Genomic DNA, 23,053 nt, shown 5'->3' with positions numbered 1-23,053 from the left:
CCATGCAGAACTCCAAGAAGGAATTTCTGGAAACCCCGAATCACCCAAAGTCGTAGATCCGTGCAAGGAAAAACTGAATGAAATACAAGTACGAGTTTCAAAACTTTAGATCTACTCCTAGATCTACATGTTAAGAGTATACCTTGATGCGTGCCCTCGCATTCCCGCTTGCCGGATCTCTAGACCGTCAAGCGTCGGTTCTCTAGAAGTATCCACACGGACACGTAGGTGGAGAAAACCTCACACAAAGGTGTGCTAGCACCTTGGTAAGATTCGGCCAAGCAAGGAGGAGAGGGAGAGGGAGAGCTTGAGAGAAAGAAGGAAGAAGATACACCCTTGAATGAAAAATGAATTCCCATTCAAAATCAAAAGTGGTCGGCCACTTCCCATAGTGTAACTCCCCATTAAATGCAATTAATGTGAAGTTATTAAGAAAATGGCTTTGTAACTTCCATTAGGTGGTACCCATGATGATGTGGAGTAACATCATTGGTCCACATCAATGCCAACTCACCAATGAGGTGGCATAAAGTCAACTCAAACTTGACTTTTAATCTTCCTCTCAAGTTAAGTCAAACTTGATCAAATCTCTTCTATGGTTGATCGAATTCAACCATTTGATTCAAGCTAACTTAATATAATGAATCCTATTCATTTAATTAAATTGATTCAATGAGTCAAAATCTAAATTAGACTCATTGAACACATGAATCAACTTGAGTCGAACTTAAGTTAGCTCAATTAGGATTACTCTTAATCCAATTTGATTCATCAAATGAATCTAATCCTCTTGGTTCATCATATGAACCTAATCTCCATCTAATTGTCCTAAGTGTGTGACCCTATAGGTTCTTATAACGTTGGCAATGCCCTAAACCTATTTAGGAGCATAAGTAATGAGCGGTATCTAGCAACACATCAGTACTACCCAAGTAACAAGAATGTCGAGATCCGACATCACCTTGTGACTACTAATTGTGACTCTTCACAATATATGACAGTGTCCTTCTATCCTAGACATCTAGATTGATCAATATGAGGCATAGACCGTGTCATCCTCTAATCAATCTAAATCTTGAACTCCAAGTAGACTCACTCGATCAAATGAGCTCAACATCTCATGTTAACTCATTTGGGCATGGCCATGCACTTAGTGGTCTCACTCTATCAAGAATATTGATGTCGCTCCCGTCATATGGGAGGGATAGATCCCATCTACATCACTCACATCCCTCTGCATAATTTGTTACATCGCCTTTATAGTCCACCCAGTTACGGGTGACGTTTGACGAAACCAAAGTACATAACTCCTTATGTAGGGATCCATGGTGACTTCAGGTCTAAGGACTAATAGTCATACTAATAGCCACATGAGAAAGTATATGACACTCATATAACGATCCATGATATTTTCTCATGGTGGGTCATTCAGTATACATTCTCCAATGTGTCAACTTGATATCTCCATATCCATGACTTGTGAGATCAAGTCATCGAATTGACCTACATGCTAGTCTTATTGCATTAACATTGTCCCTGAATGTTAATACTCACTATATCATCTCACTATCGGTTCAACTAACCGATTGATATAGGTGAGAACCATCTACTCAAGGACATTATTATACTTAATTTATTTGGCACCAATACAAGTGAGTATAATAACTAAAATCCAAATGCCTTTATTTATATAGAATATGATACAATAAGTCCAAAATACAATCATCAAATGATTGGCTCTAGGGCTCTAGCTAACAATCTCCCACTAGCACTAGTGCCAATCAGTGTAGGCTCTAAGCTCAAATGACCTAGTGTGACCATCATGCTTCTTCTGTGCCAAAGCCTTGGTCAAGGGATCTGCGATGTTAGCCTCTGTAGGTACTCTGTAAATCTTTACATCTCCTCTCTTGATGATCTCTCGAATGAGATGGAAGCGCCGTAGTATGTGTTTGGTTCGCTGGTGTGAGCGAGGTTCCTTCGCCTGTGCTATAGCTCCATTGTTGTCACAATAGAGCTCAATGGGGTCAGCAATGCTAGGAACCACCCCAAGTTCAGTAATGAACTTGCAGATAGGGCTGTAAACGAGCCAAGCCGAGCCGAGCTTTGGGGTGTTCAAGCTTGTTTGATAAGATATCCGAGCCGAGCCGAGCCGAGCTTAAAATGAACCAAGCTTTTGAAATGAGTGTTCAAGCTTGGCTTAGTTTATTTTTTATGAGCTTGAGCTTGTTTGAAGCTTGGCTTGAGCTTGGTTCGTTTAGATGTTATCAAGCTCTCAATTCAAGCTTGGCTTGAGCTTGGTTCGAGCTTGGCTTGAGCTTGGTTTGAGCTTGGCTTGAGCTTGGTTCGTTTAGATGTTATCAAGCTCTCAACTCAAACTTGTTTGAAACTTTTAATTGTTTGATTGGTTATTAAGATTGATAATTTAAATTTATTTATTTATTTTATTTTATTTTATTATTTATTTAGGATATTGAAAATAGTTTTATTAATAAATATGGTTCGTGAACATTGTTCACGAACGTTGTTCACGAATATTGTTCACGAACGTTAACGAGCTGAACACATATGCGTTCAAGCTTGTTTGTTTAGCTTAACAAGCTGTTCAAGCTTGTTTGTTTAATTAATCCTATGTATATTGAACGAACATAAACAAGCTCTTACCAAGCCGAACACCAAGCTTGTTCACGAACGCTTGGTTCATTTACAGCCCTAAGCTAGATAAGTGGCTATCACCTCTGTAAATCCTGAAATTATATTTTAGGATAAGTCAGAATCTGCAATAGGTTTATGTGGGACCATTATTAATCAAAATAAAAACGTTGCTATAAGGTGGCAAACACATTTCAGCCAGATTTGATTTAATTTATTATATAACCAAGGTAAGTGGCATGCTAGGCATGTTTCTGAAGCTTTTAATTTTCTGTAACATTGCATTGATCAATGGAATGTTATTAATAGGGCCTATCTTATTTGCCCAAAAATCTATCAAAAAACAAATATCCTTTCTACAAATATAGCAAATTAGGAAATAGTCTGTGACATTAGCAGAAATCCCTTCTTGGAGTTCTGCATGCTAAACCGAAGGAGTACCTTGTCAATATATGTACTCTGACTTAGGCCAAGCAATCTCTTAGATCTATCTCTATAGATCTGTATCCCTAGAATGCGGGATGCCTCACCTAAGTCCTTCATTGAGAAGCAACTCCCTAGCCAGGTCTTGACAGACTGAAGCATAGGGATGTCCTTCCCAATGAGTAGTATGTCATCCACATACAATATGAGGAAGATAACTATATCCCCTACAACCTTCTTGTAGACACAAGGCTCATCTTTGTTCTTGATGAAACCAATCTGTTTGATTGCATCATCGAATCGAAGATTCCAGCTCCGAGAAGCTTGCTTTAGTCCATAAATGGACCTATGCAGCTTGCATACTCTGCTAGTATGCTGTGGATCTACAAAACCCTCAGGTTGTGTCATGTACACATCCTCGAGCAGGTTTCCATTCATAAACGCGGTTTTGACATCCATCTGCCATATCTCATAGTCATGGAAGGCTGCAATAGCAAGCATGATCCGAATGGACTTAAACATCATCATAGTCAATACCATGAATCTGCTTGAAACCTTTAGCTACCAAGCGACCCTTATAGATAAGTCCATCCATGTCAGTCTTTCTCTTAAAGACCCACTTCCACCCAATGGGTTTTACCCCTTCAGGTGGATCAACCAAAGTCCATACTTGGTTGGTGTACATGAATTCCATTTCGGATCTCATGGCCTCTAGCCATTTCTCGGAATCTGGTCTCATCACAGCTTCCTGATAGGTGATAGGCTCATCCTCTATGAGCATAACGTCATCATGGTCAGACAAGAGAAACCTATCAGACCTGCGAAGAGGTATGTCTACTTGAATCGGTTGTTGTTCCTCAACTCCTTGTGGAACAACATCATCCACAACATTTTGTGGTTCCAGTTCAATTTCCATCGAGGCATTAGTGCTATTGTTCGCATCTTGAACTTCTTCAAGATCGAACGCACTCCCACTAGTCTTTCTCGAAACAAAGTCCCTTTCTAGAAAGACCCCAGTCTTCGCCACAACTACCTTGTGTTGACTGGGAATGTAGAAGTAATATCCCTTAGTTTCCTTGGGATATCCGATGAAATAGCACTTGTCGGATTTGGGTCCTAATTTGTCTGAGACTTGACGTCGTACGTAAGCCTCACATCCCCAAATCCTCATGAAAGACACCTGGGCATCTCTCCTAGTTCATATCCTATATGGTGTCTTTATCACGGCCTTGGATGGAACTCGGTTGAGAATGAAAGCTGCCGTGTTTAGAGCATAGCCCCAAAGGTATGTCGGAAGATCTGTGTAACTCATCATAGATCGTACCATATCTAATAGGGTACGATTCCTCCTTTCGGATACATTATCCGTGGTGTTCCGGGAGGAGTGAGTTGGGATAGAATCTCACACTCGGCTAAATAGTCACGAAACTCATGGCTTAAGTATTCACCACCTCGATCTGATCAAGTATTTTAATACTCTTGCCAAGTCGTTACGTACTTCATTCTTGAATTCTTTGAACTTTTCAATGGATTCGGACTTATGTGTCATCAGTACACATAACCATATCTACTGAAGTCATCGAGTAAATATGATGAAGTATCTATAACCGCCTCTAGCAAAGACATTGAAAGGGCCACATACATCACTATGTATGAGTCTTAACAAATCGGTCGCTCTCGTCGTGCCCACTAAAGGGAGTCTTGGTCATCTTGCCTCGTAGGCATGACTCGCATATCTCATTTGATTCAAAATCAAATGAGTCCGCAAACCATCCTTGGAGTGGGATAAGCGCTTGTCATTTATATGATCTAAGCGGCGTGCGAGAGATAGGTGTGGTTCATATCGTTCGATTTGAACCTCTTGGTACTAACGTTATAGATAGTGCTCTCAAGGTCTAGAATATAGAGTCCGTTCATCGAGGTGCACTACAATAGAACATATCGTTTAAATAGGCGAACAACATTTGTTCTTTATTATAACGAGAATCCTTTCTTGTCCAAACAAGAAACGATATAATGTTCTTAGTCAATGCAGGCACATAACAACAATCGTCTAACTCTAGTATAAACCCAGAGGGCAGAGATAGAAAATAAGTCCCTACACCAAACCCGTGCTCCATTGCCTACTCGTAGGTCTATCTCGCCCTTTGTCAATGCTCTGTTATTTCTCAGTGCTTGTACATTAGTACAAATGTGCGAAGCACATCCGGTATCTAATACCCACGACGAAGAAATAGAGAGGTTGACTTCTATAACATTTATACCTGAAGTAGAAATCTTATTTCTCTTCTTGTTAAGATCTTCCAGGTATCCTGTGAAGTTCCTCTTCCAGTGCCCTGCTTGTCCTTGATATAGTTGACGAAGATGTTCAACCATAGCGTAAGCACACATCAACTCATGTTGCTTCTGAAGCTCAGAGTTCATGGTTGCAAGCATTAGACAGGACACATCTAATGCGTCATCTTGATGTTTCTTGTAAGCATCCCGGTCAGCTCGCGTGGCAGTGGCAGGAGGAGCCTCCGGAATGGGCTGCTCCAGAACGTACAGTTTACGTTCCTGTACTAGTCCAGGAAATTTGCTCCATTGAGCTTGTCCTTCTTAAGGATAGAACGCAGGGAGAAAGAGTTCGTATTCGACGTCATGGTTATCTACAACAGAAAATTTGCAGAAATAAATATCATATTCTTTTAAAATCATTTAATTAGGCCTTTAATTAAATGATGCTCCCACTGAATTCTATAATTCTTGTGGGACAAGATCCACATCATACTAACCCTTGAGTTAGCTTTGGCTAATACGCCCAAGGCTTAGTATGATCGGTAGGTAACAATTACCAATTAAATCTCTATGCAACTCTTGTCTATAAAATCAATATCCGTATTTATATTAAAACTCGAGTTAGCTTTGGCTAATACGCCCGAGAGTTAATATAGATGTGATTTTGACCTATCTTTTCCATCCGTTGGAAGAATGTCTATAGTTGACTCGATCTAACCGAGCAACTAGGAATACTCAATCTAATTGAGTTTGTATTTACCCATGCGTTGATAGGCGGGACCAAGATTGTCCCTCCGTACCCTACCAAGATAATATGTATTGCAGATGCAACAATACATGTGATCGAGGTAGTGATAGGTATCACGGCACGGTTAGGCATTTAGAGTTGGTTCGATCAAGATCTAATCAAATCGAAAAGGATGCATCTTGTGCACGACTTAGATCTAATCTAATCGCAAGGGTGCATCATGTGCACGACTTAGATCTAATCTAATCGTAAGGCACTAATTAATTAATTACTTATTAAACATGCATCATATACATAAGCAATTAACTAATTAATCTATTTGTGATTTAGTCATGGCCCTACTACGATCTTCTCAAGCCAATGAGAAGATCGAATGGTCAACCTAGGGTCAACAGCTTCTCCAAGCTCCTCCCTTTGACCACCTTGTGTTGCTCGTGCCCGCCTCGGAACTCCGTCTCGTGTGGACCCTCCACCGCTCCAATTTGTACATTACAATTTGAAACTCGAGTTACATTCGAGTCTAAATCTAATTTACAACCAGAATATATGAGAAAGGCACGACGCGCAGGTCGCGGAAAAATAAAAACATACACATAACGGCACTCAGTCAGTATTATGAATTACCACACAACCAATCATATTGGATTTTTGGCCATGACTAGCATAAATTTAATATATAATTCAATTATTATATATTTTCATTATTTTCTTTAATTTTAAATTTAATTTTTACAATTTTACGAGTAAAATTTCCCGGTCCGTTTAGCGGTTTGAGCAATCGCGGAACGAATCCCTTGCGGGGCCATGGGCAGCGCCCCTACCCGATCTAACCATCGCGAGGTTCCTTTGCGATCCAACAGCGCCTAAACTCGCTGTCCCAAAACGATTTGGGTCGAGACATTGCCGTTCGGAAAAATCTTCCGTTTTTAGCGATTTCGGGTGCAATCACGGAGCAAATCCCCTTGCGGGGTTAGGGGCAGTACCCCTACCCACGATCTAACCATCGTGAGTTGCTCCTTTGCGATCTAATGGCACCCAAGCCCGCTGTCCCAAATGGATTTGGGGCAAAACGAAGCCGTTTAAGAAAAAACTACCCGATAGCCGAAGCCTACAAGTGCCGAGATACTTGTGCTTCGCTTCTACGGAAAAATTACCCATAAAAACATAAAAAACTAAATTTTTACAGAAAATCACAGAAGGTTTAGTTTTCATAAAACCAAAAATTAAACTCGTACAAGCCTTGCACGTGGCTCTGATACCACTGTTGGGTTTTTCGGGCCGCGAAAACTGCTTTTCGCGTCGCGGAAACCCCGAATCACCCAAAGTCGTAGATCCGTGCAAGGAAAAACCGAATGAAATACAAGTACGAGTTTCAAAAACTTTAGATCTAGTCCTAGATCTACATGTTAAGAAGTATACCTTGAAGCGTGCCCTTTCACGTTCCCGCTCGTCCAAGGAATTGTCGGATCTCTAGACCGTCAAGCGTCGGTCCTCTAGAAGTATCCACACGGACACGTAGGTGGAGAAAACCTCACACAAAGGTGTGCTAGCACCTTGGTAAGATTCGGCCAAGAAAGGAGGAGAGGGAGAGGGAGAGCTTGAGAGAAAGAAGGAAGAAGATACACCCTTGAATGAAAAATGAATTCTCATTCAAAACCAAAAGTGGTCGGCCACTTCCCATAGTGTAACTCCCCATTAAATGCAATTAATGTGAAGTTATTAAGAAAATGGCTTTGTAACTTCCATGAGGTGGCACCCATGATGATGTGGAGTAACATCATTGGTACACATCAATGCCAACTCACCAATGAGGTGGCATAAAGTCAAGTCAAACTTGACTTTTAATCTTTCTCTCAAGTCAAGTCAAACTTGACCAAATCTCTTCCATGGTTGATCGAATTCAACCATTTGATTCAAGCCAACTTAATATAATGAATCCTATTCATTTAATTAAATTGATTCAATGAGTCAAAATCTAAATTAGACTCATTGAACACATGAATCAACTTGAGTCGAACTCAAGTTAGCTCAATTAGGATTACTCTTAATCCAATTTGATTCATCAAATGAATCTAATCCTCTTGGTTCATCATATGAACCTAATCTCCATCTAATTGTCCTAAGTGTGTGACCCTATAGGTTCTTGTAACGTTGGCAATGCCCTAAACCCATTTAGGAGCATAAGTAATGAGCGGTATCTAGCAACACATCATTACTACCCAAGTTACAAGAATGTCGAGATCCGACATCACCTTGTGACTACTAATTGTGACTCTTCACAATATATGACATTGTCCTTCTATCCTAGACATCTAGATTGATCAATATGAGGCATAGACCGTGTCATCCTCTAATCAATCTAAATCTTGAACTCCAAGTAGACTCACTCGATCAAATGAGCTCAACATCTCATGTTGACTCATTTGGGCATAGTCATCTTAGTGGTCTCACTCTATCAAGAATATTGATGTCGCTCCGTCATATGGGAGGATAGATCCCATCTACATCACATCCCTCTGCATAATTTGTTACATACCGGTAATCGCCTTTATAGTCCACCCATTACGGGTGACTTGACGAAACCAAAGTACATAACACCTTATGTAGGGATCCATGGTGACTTCAGGTCTAAGGACTAATAGTCATACTAATAGCCACATGAGAAAGTATATGACACTCATATAACGATCCATGATACTTTCTCATGGCGGGTCATTCAGTATACATTATCCAATGCATACCCATGTGTCAACTTGATATCTCCATATCCATGACTTGTGAGATCAAGTCATCGAGTTGACCTACATGCTAGTCTTATTGCATTAACATTGTCCCTGAATGTTAATACTCGACTAGGAATGATTTAGAGTAGTGTTCCCTATATCATCTCACTATCGGTTCAACTAACCGATTGATATAGGTGAGAACCATCTACTCAAGGACATTATTATACTTAGTTTATTTGGCACCAATACAAGTAAATATAATAACCAAAATCCAAATGCCTTTATTTATATAGAATATGATACAATAAGTCCAAAATACAATCATCAAATGATTGGCTCTAGGGCTCTAGCTAACAGATGTCATATTGCGTGAGTCTTTCGAAGACTCAGGGTCCCTCTTCTAGAGAGGAGAGAGACCGCATGGATCAGATCCCTTATGCCTCAGCCATAGGATCTATCATGTACGCCATGTTATGTACTCAACCTGATGTCTCGTATGCTTTGAGCATGACGAGCAGATACCAGTCAGATCCAGGTGAAAGTCACTGGATAGCGGTCAAGAATATTCTTAAGTACTTAAAAAGGACTAAAGAATATTTCTTGATATATGGAGGTAATGATGAGCTAGCTGTAAAGGGTTACAGTGATGCTAGCTTCCAGACCGACCAGGATGATTATCGATCGCAGTCAGGGTTCGTATTTTGCATTAATGGTGTTCGAAGCAGGACACAGTAGCTGATTCTACAACAGAGGCCGAGTACATTGCTGCATCAGAGGCGGCAACAAAGGAGACAGTTTGGATCCGTAAGTTCATCACTGAACTTGGGGTGGTTCCCAGTATCGCTGGCCCTATTGAGCTCTTTTGTGACAACAATGGAGCTATAGCTCAGGCGAAGGAATCTCGCTCACACCAGCGGACCAAACACATACTACGGCGCTTTCATCTCATTCGAGAGATCATCGAGAGAGGAGATGTGAAGATTTGCATAGTACCTACAGAGGCTAACATCGCAGATCCCTTGACCAAGGCTTTGGCACAGAGGAAGCATGATGGTCACACTAGGTCATTGGGGCTTAGAGCGTACACTGATTGGCATTAGTGCTAGTGGGAGATTGTTAGCTAGAGCCCTAGAGCCAATCATTTGATGATTGTATTTTGGACTTGTTGTATCATATTCTATATAAATAAAGGCATTTGGTTTTTGATTATTATACTTAATTGTATTTGTGTCAAATAAACTAAGTATAATAACGTCCTTGAGTAGAAGGTTCTTACCTATATCAATCGATTGGTTGAATCGATAGTGAGATGATATAGGGAACGCTATTCTTAATCATTCCTAGTCATGCATTAACATGGGACAATGTTAATATGTGGTCAACTCGATGACTCGATCTCAAGTCATGGATATGGAGATATCAAGTTGATACGGGTATGCGATGAAGATATCTTGAATGACCGCCATGAAAGTATCATGGATTATTATGAGTGTCATCTACTGCTCGCTATGTGACTACTAGGACCAAGTCACCATGGTTCCTAAGGGTTATGTGCTGGTTTGATCAACGTCACCATGTGGACTATAAAGCCGTGCTGGTGGTATGTATGCGGAGGGATGTGATGTGAGATGGGATCTATCCTTCTATATGACGAGAGACATCGATATTCTTGATAAAGTGAGACCACGCACATGAGTCAATATAAGATATTGAGCTCATTTGATTAGTGAGTCTACTTGGGTTCAGATTTAGATTGATCGGAAGGATGACACGGTCTATCTCACGATGATCAATGTAGATGTCTGGGATAGAATGACACTGTCATATTGTTGGTCGTAGTCACAGGTGATGTTGGATCTCAACATTCTTGTAACTTGGGTAGCAATGTATTGCTAGATGTCGCTCATTGCTTATGTAAAGGAGTTTAGAAACATTGCCAACGTTACAAGAACCTATTGAGAACAAGTGGATGGAGATTAGGTTCATATGATGAACCAATTGGATTAGGTTCATATGATGCACCAAAGATTGGATTCGGATTAATTCAAATTAGACTTATTGAGTTAGACACAATTATATTCAATTGTTGAATGAGTCTAATTTAAAGTTGATTCATTGGATCAATTTATATTAATGAATTGAGATTCTTTAAATTAAAATTGACTTGAATCAAAGGTTGGATTTAACTTAACAAGGAAGAGAATTGGTCAATTTTGACTTGACCAAATGGAAGTTGAAACATCAAGTTTGACTTGATGTATTGCCACATCATGAAGGTTGACTCACCCTACATGGCATGACTAACCTTGCCACATCATCTCCACATCATCAAGGGAGATCAAGAGGTTTCAAGCCTCCTTTCTATTTAATGTGGCCGGCCACATTAAATGGGGAGTTACCCATGTGTGGCCGGCCACATAAAGAAAAAGAAGTTTCATTTTTGTGGCATTGATTTTGGTGGTGTTGAATGCTTCTTCCTCCTTAGCTCTCTTCCTCCTCCTTCTCCTCTTCTTGGCCGAGAGTTTCAAGCAAGGGAGAAAAAGGTGAATGAGTTTAATCCAAGAAGAAAGATTAGTGAAAGTCACATAGAGATTTTAGAGGAGTGTATTCTCTTCTTTTTTCTTTCTTCTTCTTCCAATCCCATCCAAGAGCACCAAGAAGTGCTAGCACACTTGTAGTGTTCTCTTCTCCATCCTTGAGTGTTAGAGAACATTTTTTGTTCGTGTGGATACTTCTAGAGGATTGTCTACGTTGACAATCTTGAGATCCGGCGTACCTTAGACTTGCGGGATTGCGAAGGGCTTCGCTTCAAAGGTATAACCTTTTTCCCTTGTAGATCTAAGTGTAGATCTAGGTAAACTCGTACTCGTAGTTTTTCAAAAAAAATTTCTTTGCACGGATCCGTTGTCTAGGGAGTTTCGGGGTTTCCGCAACGCAAAAAAGCGATTTTCACGGCCCGAAAATTCCAACAGTGAGGGGGTTGCTACACGTATGACAGTCAAAGATCGGTCGAACGTAATAGACCGACCAAGCATATAAGTTCGGCAGGCAAAGGCCGACCGAGGGAGGGTCGACCGGGCGAGAAGGCTTATATATGTCTGACTGATTAACTTCAGTCGATAAAGCATGATTGGTCAAGCTCCATTGACCGGTCGAGCACAGTCGATCTGTGGAGCATATAAGACCAGCAGACAGAGCCCAACCAAATATAAAAGACCGACCATGTATGGTCGGTTGGGTATAAAGGATCGACCCAGTGTAAAGAAAGTTTAATCTTAAACGGTCCAAGGCATGGGAAGGTCACCCCAAACATATGAGTTTGATAAGCGAAGACCGATCGAACGCGAGTGCTTGGTCGGACATAAATAACCGACCGAGCATAAAGAGTCGGCCAAGTGTAGAAGCTCTTAACTGTACGCACAAAAGACAAAGATCAGTCAAACGTAATAGACCGACCAAGCATATAAGTTTGGCGGGCAAAGGCTGGCCGAAGGTAAGAGACCGATTGGCTTAGAAGTACTTATCCTTAACTTGTCCTGAATATTTATATACGCCCGACTAATAAATCTCGGTCGATAAGTGTTACGCAACCTCAAATGCACGGTTTCGTCGTCAGTAATAAAAATATCGATCCCACAGGGACTAATTATAAGCACTAGCAATCGTTCACTAAGGGTTAGCTAAACTACCAAGGGTTGTGAATAACTTAGGGAAGAAAGGTCGAGGAGAAAAGTCGAGAGCGGGTGAATCGAAGTGTCTTGGTTGTGAGGAGTTCTAGGAGGTCGGTTTTATTGTGGTGGTATTGATGTGTCACGCTTTATCCTACACTCGCTATCCTTTATCATGCAATTGTCGGAAGCTAAAGCGGCTATCCTTAAGTACCAAAGTAAAGAAGGACCCTGAGAAGTCCTGTCACAGTTTACCCCTGTCACTAGGGCACCTCGGTAAATCTTGAGGACACAACTCTAACTGGTAAGTTAAGGATAGCAGTTAAGGATTAGGTTTGGTCTCTTGCTTCCTTGAGGAGAATTTGCCTCTCCTTTCAAGAAAATATCCTAGACGTCCGTGAACGGGTTAGCCCAATCACTAGGGCCCCTCGGGTATACGATCTAGGAATAATCCCTCTACGAGATTAACAAGTTCTACACAATCAAGCAACATGCAATTGAAACAAAGCATAAAAGATCATCCAACAAGTGTAAGTACAATACGAGTTTCACATCAAACCGAGCCACAACTACTCCATAATCCTAGAACAAAGGATCTACTCCATAAGTATCGGAGAAATACCCAAAGGCATAACGTATATAAACATACAATCTTCAGATACGGAGAAAGAAGGAGAGAATATGCTTATACTATGTTGACAAGTGGCCTTCGAGTCCAATCCTCTGCTTCTGGAGTCGATGCGGTGGTGGAAGATCGCTGGACGGAGATCCAAGACGACGTGGGATGGCTCCAAGATGTTTCTCCAACTGTTGGCTCACTTCCCGGCGCTCCCCTCTCGAGAAAAAGGGTTAAAACCCTTATATAGACTAGGGTTTGGTCGCGACGGCACAGTCATGCCAAGATGGCACGATCGTGTTCATTTCCTCCTCTGATGGTGCTGCACGGCCATGCTAATTGGCACAGCCGTGTGGTGTCTAGCCTCGGTCCCTGCCGCATGGCCGTGCAAGGATGCATGGCTGGGCACTTCTTGGTTTGGTCTCGGGGTGGCACGGTCGTGCAGGGTTGCACGGTCGAGTGTTGAACTACCTCGGTCCCGGCTGCACGGTCGTGCAGGGATTGCACGGTCATGCACTGTTCCCCCTCTATCTGGTCACACGGTCGTGCCAAGAGTGCACGGCCGTGTTCTTCGGCTTGTTCCGATGCGTTGATAATCGTCGTTTTCGCTCTGAAAGTTGTCCCTGTCAACACAAAACCAAACAAAGAGTAGATATCCAAACAAAAGATTATACATAATAAATATAAGATGAAAGAGGCAATCATTCAATGAATATATATGCATAAAGTACGTGACTGTGCGCTAAAACATGCGTAAATGATCATAATATTTGCGCACATCACACCCCCAAACTTGATCCTTTGCTTGTCCTCAAACGAAATGCTACAAACTATGTTTCCTGAGTCCATGCAGTGTTTCATAATCCCTAGTGCATTCGCCTAACTCTATTAGCTAGTTTCATTGATAAGCATGACTGTGGAGTAACCTAAGTATGACCTAAGCATAAGTCCTTTGTGCTCAGTGCAGTAAGTATCTCAAACTTTTCAAGTTTCAATTCTTTATTCTAATTAAGTCGTCATACAATTTGAGTTCCTAATGTTCCCGGTGATAGGCACTTACCTGCCACACACTTGATTCGTTTTCCTTAATCTACACAAGGTCTCAAAGGGTACTTCTCGGGATTAAAAGAAACATAACATTCATTTCCCCAGTAACCTAACTCGGTCTCAAAGGGGTGAATTGTTAGTTTCCACTCACGACAACTATTTTTTATCCCTTATTTCATTTTTTTTTCCTTTTAGGGGTGCTATAGATGTAGCACTTATTACATATGCAATGCATATATTGTCTTCAAGTTTGTGTCTAACTATTCAATGGTGATTACTATCAAAAGATAGCCTTCACCAAGGTTTTCCAAAAGCATTTTAAAATAATTTTCAAAACTAATATCCCGTCACATTCCTTGGGCTTAATGCACATGACTTGTACATTAGTTTTCCCAATGATGGGAAAACACATAACTATGTGTTTTGATAAACCTAAAACTCAAAAGAATGCACTAAATCAACATCTTGAGTTTTGTTCATCTTCCTAACATCTCACTTGTATCTAATGTGCACTAAAATGCATACAAGTCACCTTATAGTCCTTGTGAGCTGTGAGATTTTGGTTTTGCTCTATTCTAGGGATCATGTATATCTATCTAGGCATTTTAGAGATATTAGACATCCACCTAGGATGTCACTTGTTAATAAGTGTTGTTAAATGTCATTTATCCTTAATTACAAGGAATTAAACTTAATGCATAATTATGTTATGGCATACATCAAAAAGGAAATGATTTTCAAAAGAAAATATCCTATAACTACATGATGTATGAATGTCATGACATGGTATTTTTGGATTTTTCATAATAAAACATGAATGCAAAAATAGACATGATGTCATGGCATATGATGGGCAAACAATCATGGCAAGGTTTAGCATAAATAAAATATACCTAGATTACCTATCTAAGTATCCTTAACCACTTAGCTAACTCAAAATATACCACTTGTTTTAGCTTAAAACGTTAAACCTAGATTGCCCTAAATGCTTCAAAGAAATGTCAAAACCTAAATTGACATTTCTATTTCTCTTGATTTGTTTATGCCATTTAAAAATTAAGCATATCCTCAAATGTTGGCATATTCCATTTTTCCTCAAGAGTAATCACATAAATCAAGGCCCGGATTGCCTTAAATGTCTAAGAGAATACCAAAATCCCAACTTGGTATTTCTCTAGGTTTTCCAATTTATGCCATTTTAAGATAAAATCAATTTTTCTACCATTAGGCACATTTTACTCTTTCAAGGAGTAAATAATAATTCCATTTCATTTTCAAATGTTAACAAAAATCTTGAAAATACTCCTTGAGTGTCAATTTCCTCAAAGTTGGGTTAACTACCCTTCTAATCGGAGTTGACACTCTCTAACCCATCTATGGGGTAGAGAAGATGCTCCTAGGAACCCAACACCTATTGGTGCTCCTTGGATGCTCTAGGTACTCACTAGGGATAACTTCCCTAGATACCTTCCTAGTGACCTTGTTGGGCTTCTTAGAAGCCTTGGTCCCATTTTCTAGGTCAACTCTAGGGATAGCCTCCCTTGTGACCTTGTTGGTGACTTTCTTAGACTTCTTAGAAGTCTTAGTCAATTTGGTTGTAAAGATACTTCTAGGGATATCTTTCCTTGTATCCTTGACTTGACCTCTAGACTTAGGGCTTGTTCCATAACTATATGGCTGTGATAACTAGGCACATCCCTTTTAGCTTTGGGTTTGTATCCCAAACCTCTATGGTCATTGGATGACTTTTGTACCCCTAAACCTAGGTTATGCTCATTTTGCCCTAATAGGATATATTCCAATCTTTTTAGGGTCTTTTCTAATTTATCAAGTCTTGACCTCAAGACTTGATTTTCCCTCACTAAGTCCTTAGTATTTGATTTTTCATTTGATCCATGAGCATTTTTATTCTTGGGCTTGTATCTATTTTCCTTAGTGTTCTTGCTCAAATGTCTATCTACCTTCCTAACCTTAGGTTGGGTAGTCTTGGCATGTAGGGTCACATGCTTTTCCTTAATTCCCTCATGCTTTCTATTCTTATGGTAAATTGTATTAAAATGATAAAAATTAGAACTATCATGCTTTTTACCATAACGTAAAGGGGTAGTCTCAATAAATGTTACTTTCTTCTTTACCTTGGAGTCTCCCCCTTGACTAATGCCTCGTTGAGCCTTGACCATCTTCTTCCCCTTGGGGCATTGACTTCGGTAATGCCCTTTTTGTTGACACAAGAAGCACACAATGTGCTCCTTGCTCTTCTTTGTCCCGGGGGTGGTCTCCTTGGGCTTCTCTTTGCCCTTTTGTGTCACTTGACCCTTCTTCTTAGCCAAGTTGGGACACTTGCTCTTGTAGTGCCCACTTTCCCTACACTCAAAACATATTATATAATTTTTATTTTTAATTGAAACATTTATACCTTCTTGTGTAGGGATGGCACTTGCTCCTCCATTTGATATTTCTTGAATTTTGGAGGTGGCACCATCTTCTTTTTCTTCACTTGACCCGGATGTGGAGGCCTCTTCTTGCTCCGGGTTCATTGATCTACACTCCCCCTCAATCCTAGAGGTGGAGTCTTCATCATCTTGTACATGGAACAAGGAGTATGCTCCCTCCTTGTTCTCTTCATTGCACTCCCTTGAAGATGAAGCTTCTTCTTGGACTTCTTCTTTGGAGGTTGAGCATCTCTCAACCTCGGAGTCCTCCTCTTGGTCTTGCTCCAAAGAGTCACCCTCTCTGGATTCTTCTTGCTCTTGTATAGTGGAGGGGATCTCTTCATGAAGCTTGGCCAATTTACTCTATAATTCCTTTGCATCTTCAAATTCTTCAATTTTGCAAAGGATGGTGCTTGGCAATAAATTGACCAAAAGCTTGGTCACTTTGTCATTGGCCTCGCACCTTTGGACTTGCTCTTGGCTCCACTTGCTCCTCTTGAAAACTATGCCCTTTGAGTTTGTTGGAGTCTTGAAGCCTTCCATAAGAGCAAACCATTGCTCTATCTCCATCATAAGAAAGTTTTCGATTCTTGATTTCCAAGAATCGAAGCTCGTGGAAGTGTATGGTGGAGCCACCCTCGTGTCAAATCCGAGCCCATCTCGGAATTCCATTGTAGAAGTTGAGCTTTTGAATTTCTTTGACTTTGACAATTTTGCTTCAACTTCTTCACTCTCTAGCTCTTCTTGTTATGCTTGACCCTTCCGGCGATGATTCCGGTGAAGAGCGGCCTCGCTCTGATACCACTTGTTGGGACCGAAAAGTAGCTAGAGGGGGGTGAATAGCTCTTCGCGCTTCTCGTGTGCTTGGCGTTGCTTATTTCTTCAAGAGATGTGCAGCGGAATACAAAGAAACAAAAACAAACACGCTAACACTTGGGATTTTACTTGGTATCCACCTCACAAGAGGTGACTAGTCCAAGGATCCACACACACACACACACCTCCACTATGAAACACTCCTTTTCGGTAACTACCAAAGGCAGAGAAGCCCTACAAGACTCTCAATACAAGAAGAAAGGAAAGGGAAACAAAATACAAGCGCAAAACTTACAATGAGTACAGAAAACCCTAACCCTAGCTTCTCTTCTTGGCTTTGATCCACCTCTTGACTTGGAAAACCTCCAAGATCCTTCAAGAACTGGCGATCTAAGTTTTGAGAGCGCTGTGGAGGAGCTAGCGAGAGATCTGAGATGAAACAGTAGAGAGCTACCGAAGGAGACGCCCGCCTGCAGCTCAAATACGACGCAACGGTCGGATCCCGATCAATTCGAAAACTCCCAATCGATCGGGGAGGCTTTAGATCGATCCACAGATCGATCTAGAGCGCCTCTATGCTCTGGAAAAATGCCTGGATCGATCCACGGATCGATCCAGCGCTTATCGCGCGAACCAGCAGCGTCCCAATCAATCCACTGATCGATTGGGACCTCTGGATCGATCCACTGATCGATCCAGAGGCTCTTTGTTCGCTGGGAAAGGCCTGGATCGATCCACTGATCGATCCAGAGGCTTTCTATTCGCTGGGAAAAGCCTAGATCGATCCACTGATCGATCCAGCTTGTGGTTATTGCCCAAAACCAAGTCCCAAGCCTCTCAAACCAACATCCGGTCAACCTTGACCTGTTGGTACATCATGCCTAGAATCTGGTCATTCCCTTGACTTGCCAGAACTCCCCACCAAGTGTCTGGTCAATCCCTTTGACCCACTTGAACTTTTCTCTTCGTGCCAAGTATCCGGTCACTCCCTTGACCTACTTGGACTTCCACCAGATGTCTGGTCAACCTTGACCCATCTGGATTTCCTCGTGCCAAGTATCGAGTCAATCCTTAGACCTACTTGGACTTCCCAACACCAGATGTCCGATCATCCTTGATCCATCTGGATTTTCTCTTGCCTGGCTTCACTCACCAGGACTTTCACCTAGCTTCACTCACTAGGGTTTTCCATCTACCTAGCTTCACTCACTAGGACTTTCACCTGCCTTCACTCACCAGGATTTCCTTCTGCCTAGCTTCACTTACTAGGACTTTCCATCTGCCTAGCTTCACTCACTAGGACTTTCCATCTGCCTAACCTTCCAGTTAGAACTTCCCAGTCAGGTATCCGGTCACCCTTGACATACTTGACTCTTCTTCATCCACACTGATCAGTCCCTGATCAGAATCTCCCCACATGAACAACTGCGCCTGCATTGTCCATGTGTCTACATGTATTGTCAAACATCGAAACTATGACCAAGACTCAAACTTTGTCAACTCAGTCAACCTTGACCTAAGGGATATTGCTCCAACACTTTGTTCATCATTCTGAAAGTTATGACCCCTGCGTAGTCGTCCTCAGAAGGAAAGGAAATCTAACATCTAACGAGCTCAGAAATTCAAGAACTAGGCGGGGGTAAGTCGGTGCATGAGCGTACATTATATCATTCCAATCTAAAGCACTAATCATCCAATCTATGTCCTCCTTAATTCCTAGCACATCCATAGTAGTGGGATCTATATATTTAGTGCATAAGATTTTCCTGGTGACAAGAATATTGTATCTAGCTTTTTTCTCATGATTTCTAAAAATAATATTGAACTCGTTTTCGTTACTTTCGTCACGTGCCACCCGCTTTCCTTTGCCTTTTGAAGCAAGAGTCTTCCCTTTGCCTTTGTCGCCTCCCGGTGCGTCTCCTCCACTAGATCCACCGATTCCTCGACGAAACCTCTTCAAGGTCTACGACATGGTGCGAGGCTTTGAGGAGTTCCTTGTGGAAATGGATTTTGAGAATGGAAATAGTGAGGAGAAGGAAGGGAAAATGGGGAAGTTTCTTCTCTCTTTTCGGATTTGTGGCTTGAGGAGGTTTTAGATCTAAGTGTAGATCTAGGCAAAAATGAGCTTTAGAGGTGGGAAATCAGGGGTTGGTGAGGTATAGTGGAGAGGAGAGGATTTTTGGGAGAGGGGGAGATGGAAATAGGGTTTCTTGGAAGAGGGGACGGCGTGCACGGGTTGAGCCACGACCGTGTCTTATAGACACGGCTGAGTCAAACGGGGTGCTGCACAACCGTGCAAGGATGCACGGGTTCCTCTTCTTTCTCCCCTCGGCTGAAGTGGCGCGGCCCCTGTCTTCCTCTTCTCCGTATGAGCTGCACGGTCGTGCCAGTTGGCACGGCCAGGATCTTTCTCCTCTCTGGCAGGGCTGCACGGTCATGCCAATTGGCACGGCCCATGCCTCTCCCTTCTCTGCACAAGCCACACGGTCGTGCAGAGTTGCACAGCCCGTGGCTTTAGTCTCCACATTGGCTCCACACGGTCGTGTGAGGTCACACGGCCAGCTCCCTTAAGCTCGTAATGATTCGTTCTTTGTCATTTCGGCTCCTCCGTCGCCTCCACGTCCATGAGAAGTGCTCATGGCTAGATCGTGGAAGCTATACACATCCTAAAAATGAAGCACCCAAAATAAAACACTAGACTCAAACTCACTAGAGAAATAGAATGACAAAAAGGAATGATGACCTAAAATAAGAAAACCCTTGGGTTGCCTCCCAAGAAGCGCTTGTTTTAGGTCTTTAGCTCGACCCTGTTTCCGTTAATGCAGACTAAACCCATGGAAGGACGGCTCCCCACCTAGGGTTAATGCTCCAGCCTGCGCCTTCAGTTTCGCTAGTGCATGACAAATGTATTTCGTATTGTTTACTGGAGGAGAATTCTCATGGAAATTGCACTCCTCGACTTTGTGCATATTGATCTTGTGAGAATGTCCCTGAGGGGAGGAGTTGCATATGGAGGAATATGATAAATCGAACTCGATATTTTCTTTACCAATCTCCAAGGATAGTCTATGACTTTTTACGTCGATGAATCTGAATATGATAAATCGAACTCGATATTTTCTTTACCAATCTCCAAGGATAGCCTGTGACTTTTTACGTCGATGATGACTCAAACTGTGGCAAGGAATGGTCTTCCAAGGATAATCGGTATCTTAGGATCTTCCTCCATATCCAAAATAATAAAATCTGTGGGAACTATACACCCACCCACTTCAACTAGCACATCTTCCACTATTCCCATCGGGTATCTGCATGAGTGGTCCGCTAATTGCAGTGCCATGGTGGTTAATTTTATGTTCCGGAGGCTCAGCTTCTTGCATAAGGAGTACGGAAGTAGGCTGACGCTAGCCCCTAAGTCGCAGAAAGCTCTTGGTATGAGTTCAAGACCAATTCTGCACAGTATAGAGAAACTTACTGGATCCTGAAGCTTCTGTGGGGGATTCACCATAAGGAGGGCGCTGTAATTTTCTATTAATGCTACAGTCTCGAAGTCGCCCTTCTGCCTTCTATTAGATAATATTCCCTTTAGAAACTTTGCGAACTTCGGCGTTTGGCGCAGCGCATCTATCAATGGTACTTCTATACAGATTTCTTTGATCTTCTTTAGGAATTGGCTAAACTCTTCGTCTTTGTGGGATGCTATAAGCTTCTGAGGAAAAGGGATCGTTTGATTTTGTGGGGCAGCTTGAAGAGTTTCTTCAACCTTCTCAGTAGCCTCTTCTCCATCCCTGTTTTGAGTCTGATTAAACGGCAGGAGAGAGTGCTCTTTCTCTAAGTCAAGCTCCTTCTGAGTGGTGATTTGGGGATCTCCCATAGTACGTCTGCTCCTCAGTTCAATGCGGTTGCAATGTTCCACTGGATTTAAATATGGTTTCCCTGGGAATGTGCCCTGTGCTCTCGAGACGGACTGAGCTATCTGGTTGTCTTGCATTTTCTGGTGTTTTTCAGAGTTTTCCAGCCTCTGAGTCAATTGTTTGATCTCATTTCTCATCTCATTTTGCTCTGAGAGAGTTTCCTCAAGCATCTTCTCAATCCTGGACAGTTGTGAGGGCTGTTGTTTTTGATAGGTCTGTTGCCCAGATTGATGGCTTTGTTGCCCAGGCTGATAATTTTGATGTGTTGCTCCTTGATCCTGATTATTCCAGTATGAGAAATTGGGGTGATTCCTCCATCCAGGGTTGTATGTATTGGAGTATGAATTACTTTGCCTCTGATTTTAGCTGGTTATTGCATCACACTGCTCAAGTTGGTTCATCTGTGCCTGTATTGGTCCAAAAGGGTAAGTGTCTTGAGCGTGATCCGTACCTCCATAAGTGTCGCAAACACATGCTATTGCATTAGATGTGTTGCCTCCCATTGCATCAAATTTCTTGGTCAGAGCGTCCAGCTTCGCAAACATTAGTGTAACTGTATCTACGTCGAATTTTCCTAACGCTTTAATTGGATTCCCCGTAAAAGAGCCACTGGATCTTTTAGATGCCCATTGATGGTGGTTCTGCGCCACATTTTCTATGACCTCTTCGGCTTCATCGAGGCTTTTGTTCATCAGTGCTCCTCCTGCTGCAGAATCAAGAGATACCTTCGTGTGGTAATTTATCCCATCGTAGAAGGTGTGCAGGACCAACCATTTTTCAAGGCCATGATGGGGGCACTGTCTCAGCATATTCTTAAATCTGTCCCAAGCTTCAAATAATAATTCTGAGTCTATCTGTTTGAAGATGGCGATCAGGTTCCTCATGTGAGCGGTTTTGCTAGGTGGGTAGAACTTATCCAGAAACTTCTGCTCACACTGCTCCCAGGATGATATGCTATTTGCTGGAAGCGAGTTCAGCCACTGCTTGGCTCTGTCCTTCAAAGAAAATCCAAAGAGAAGTAGTCTGACTGATTCTGGAGGAACCCCATTTACCTTCATAGTGTCACATATCTCGTAGAACAACTCTAGGTGGTGGTTTGGGTCCTCATGTGGTTCTCCTCCGAATTGATTTTGTTGGACCATATGGATTACTGCGGGCTTGATTTTAAAGTTGTCGGCTTCAATGGGCGGTTGGGTGATGCTGGACTAAACCCCTCGTGCATACAGTGCCACGTAATCTTTCAGTAATTTGTCGACCATTTCTGAGGATTCTTTTGCTGCTTGGAATGCCTTCTGTAGATTTCTTCTCCTCCAAAAGGTCCTGTCAATCTCTGGATCAAAGGGTAGTAACTTTCCTGAAAGGTTAGCTCTACGCATACAATAATAAGATATGAAATATGATAGTGGAATAGAAAATAACAAAAGAGAAGAAATGAATGCAAAAACTAAGAAAGGAAGAGAAACCGAAAGCCTAGTCTAATCCAATATGATTTTGCTAATGTTATCGACACAGTCCCCGGCAACGGCGCCAAAAACTTGTTATGCAACCGCAAGTGCACGGTTTCGTCGTCAGAATAAAAATATCCATCCCATAAGGACTGGTTATAAGCACTAGTAATCATTCACTGAGGGTTAGCTAGACTACTAAGGGTTGTGAATAACTTAGGGAAGAAAGGTCGGGGAGAAAAATCGAGAGCGGGTTAGTCGAAGTGCCTTGGTTGTGAGGAGTTCTTGGAGG

At 41.9% G+C, this 23,053-nt stretch overlaps 1 protein-coding gene and 1 pseudogene across 1 annotated transcript; one reads left to right on the top strand and one right to left on the bottom strand.

Moving 5' to 3' along the window:
- Positions 1–20,571: 20,571 nt before the first annotated feature.
- On the bottom strand, positions 20,572–21,486 carry LOC122011066. The gene has a single exon (XM_042567506.1). It carries the CDS (start codon positions 21,484–21,486, stop codon positions 20,572–20,574), a length of 915 nt encoding a protein of 304 aa, XP_042423440.1.
- Positions 21,487–22,096: 610 nt separating this feature from the next.
- LOC122013151 lies at positions 22,097–22,168 on the top strand (annotated as a pseudogene).
- Positions 22,169–23,053: the final 885 nt, after the last annotated feature.

This window comes from Zingiber officinale, chromosome 8A (genome assembly GCF_018446385.1).
Source record: "Zingiber officinale cultivar Zhangliang chromosome 8A, Zo_v1.1, whole genome shotgun sequence".
NCBI classification, from domain to species: domain Eukaryota; kingdom Viridiplantae; phylum Streptophyta; class Magnoliopsida; order Zingiberales; family Zingiberaceae; genus Zingiber; species Zingiber officinale.
This window is presented reverse-complemented; position numbering and strand designations above follow the sequence as displayed.

Bases quoted from the DNA above. Each gene is read 5' to 3' on its own strand.
- LOC122011066 (XM_042567506.1), bottom strand. From the start codon at position 21,486: ATGCTTGAGGAAACTCTCTCAGAGCAAAATGAGATGAGAAATGAGATC.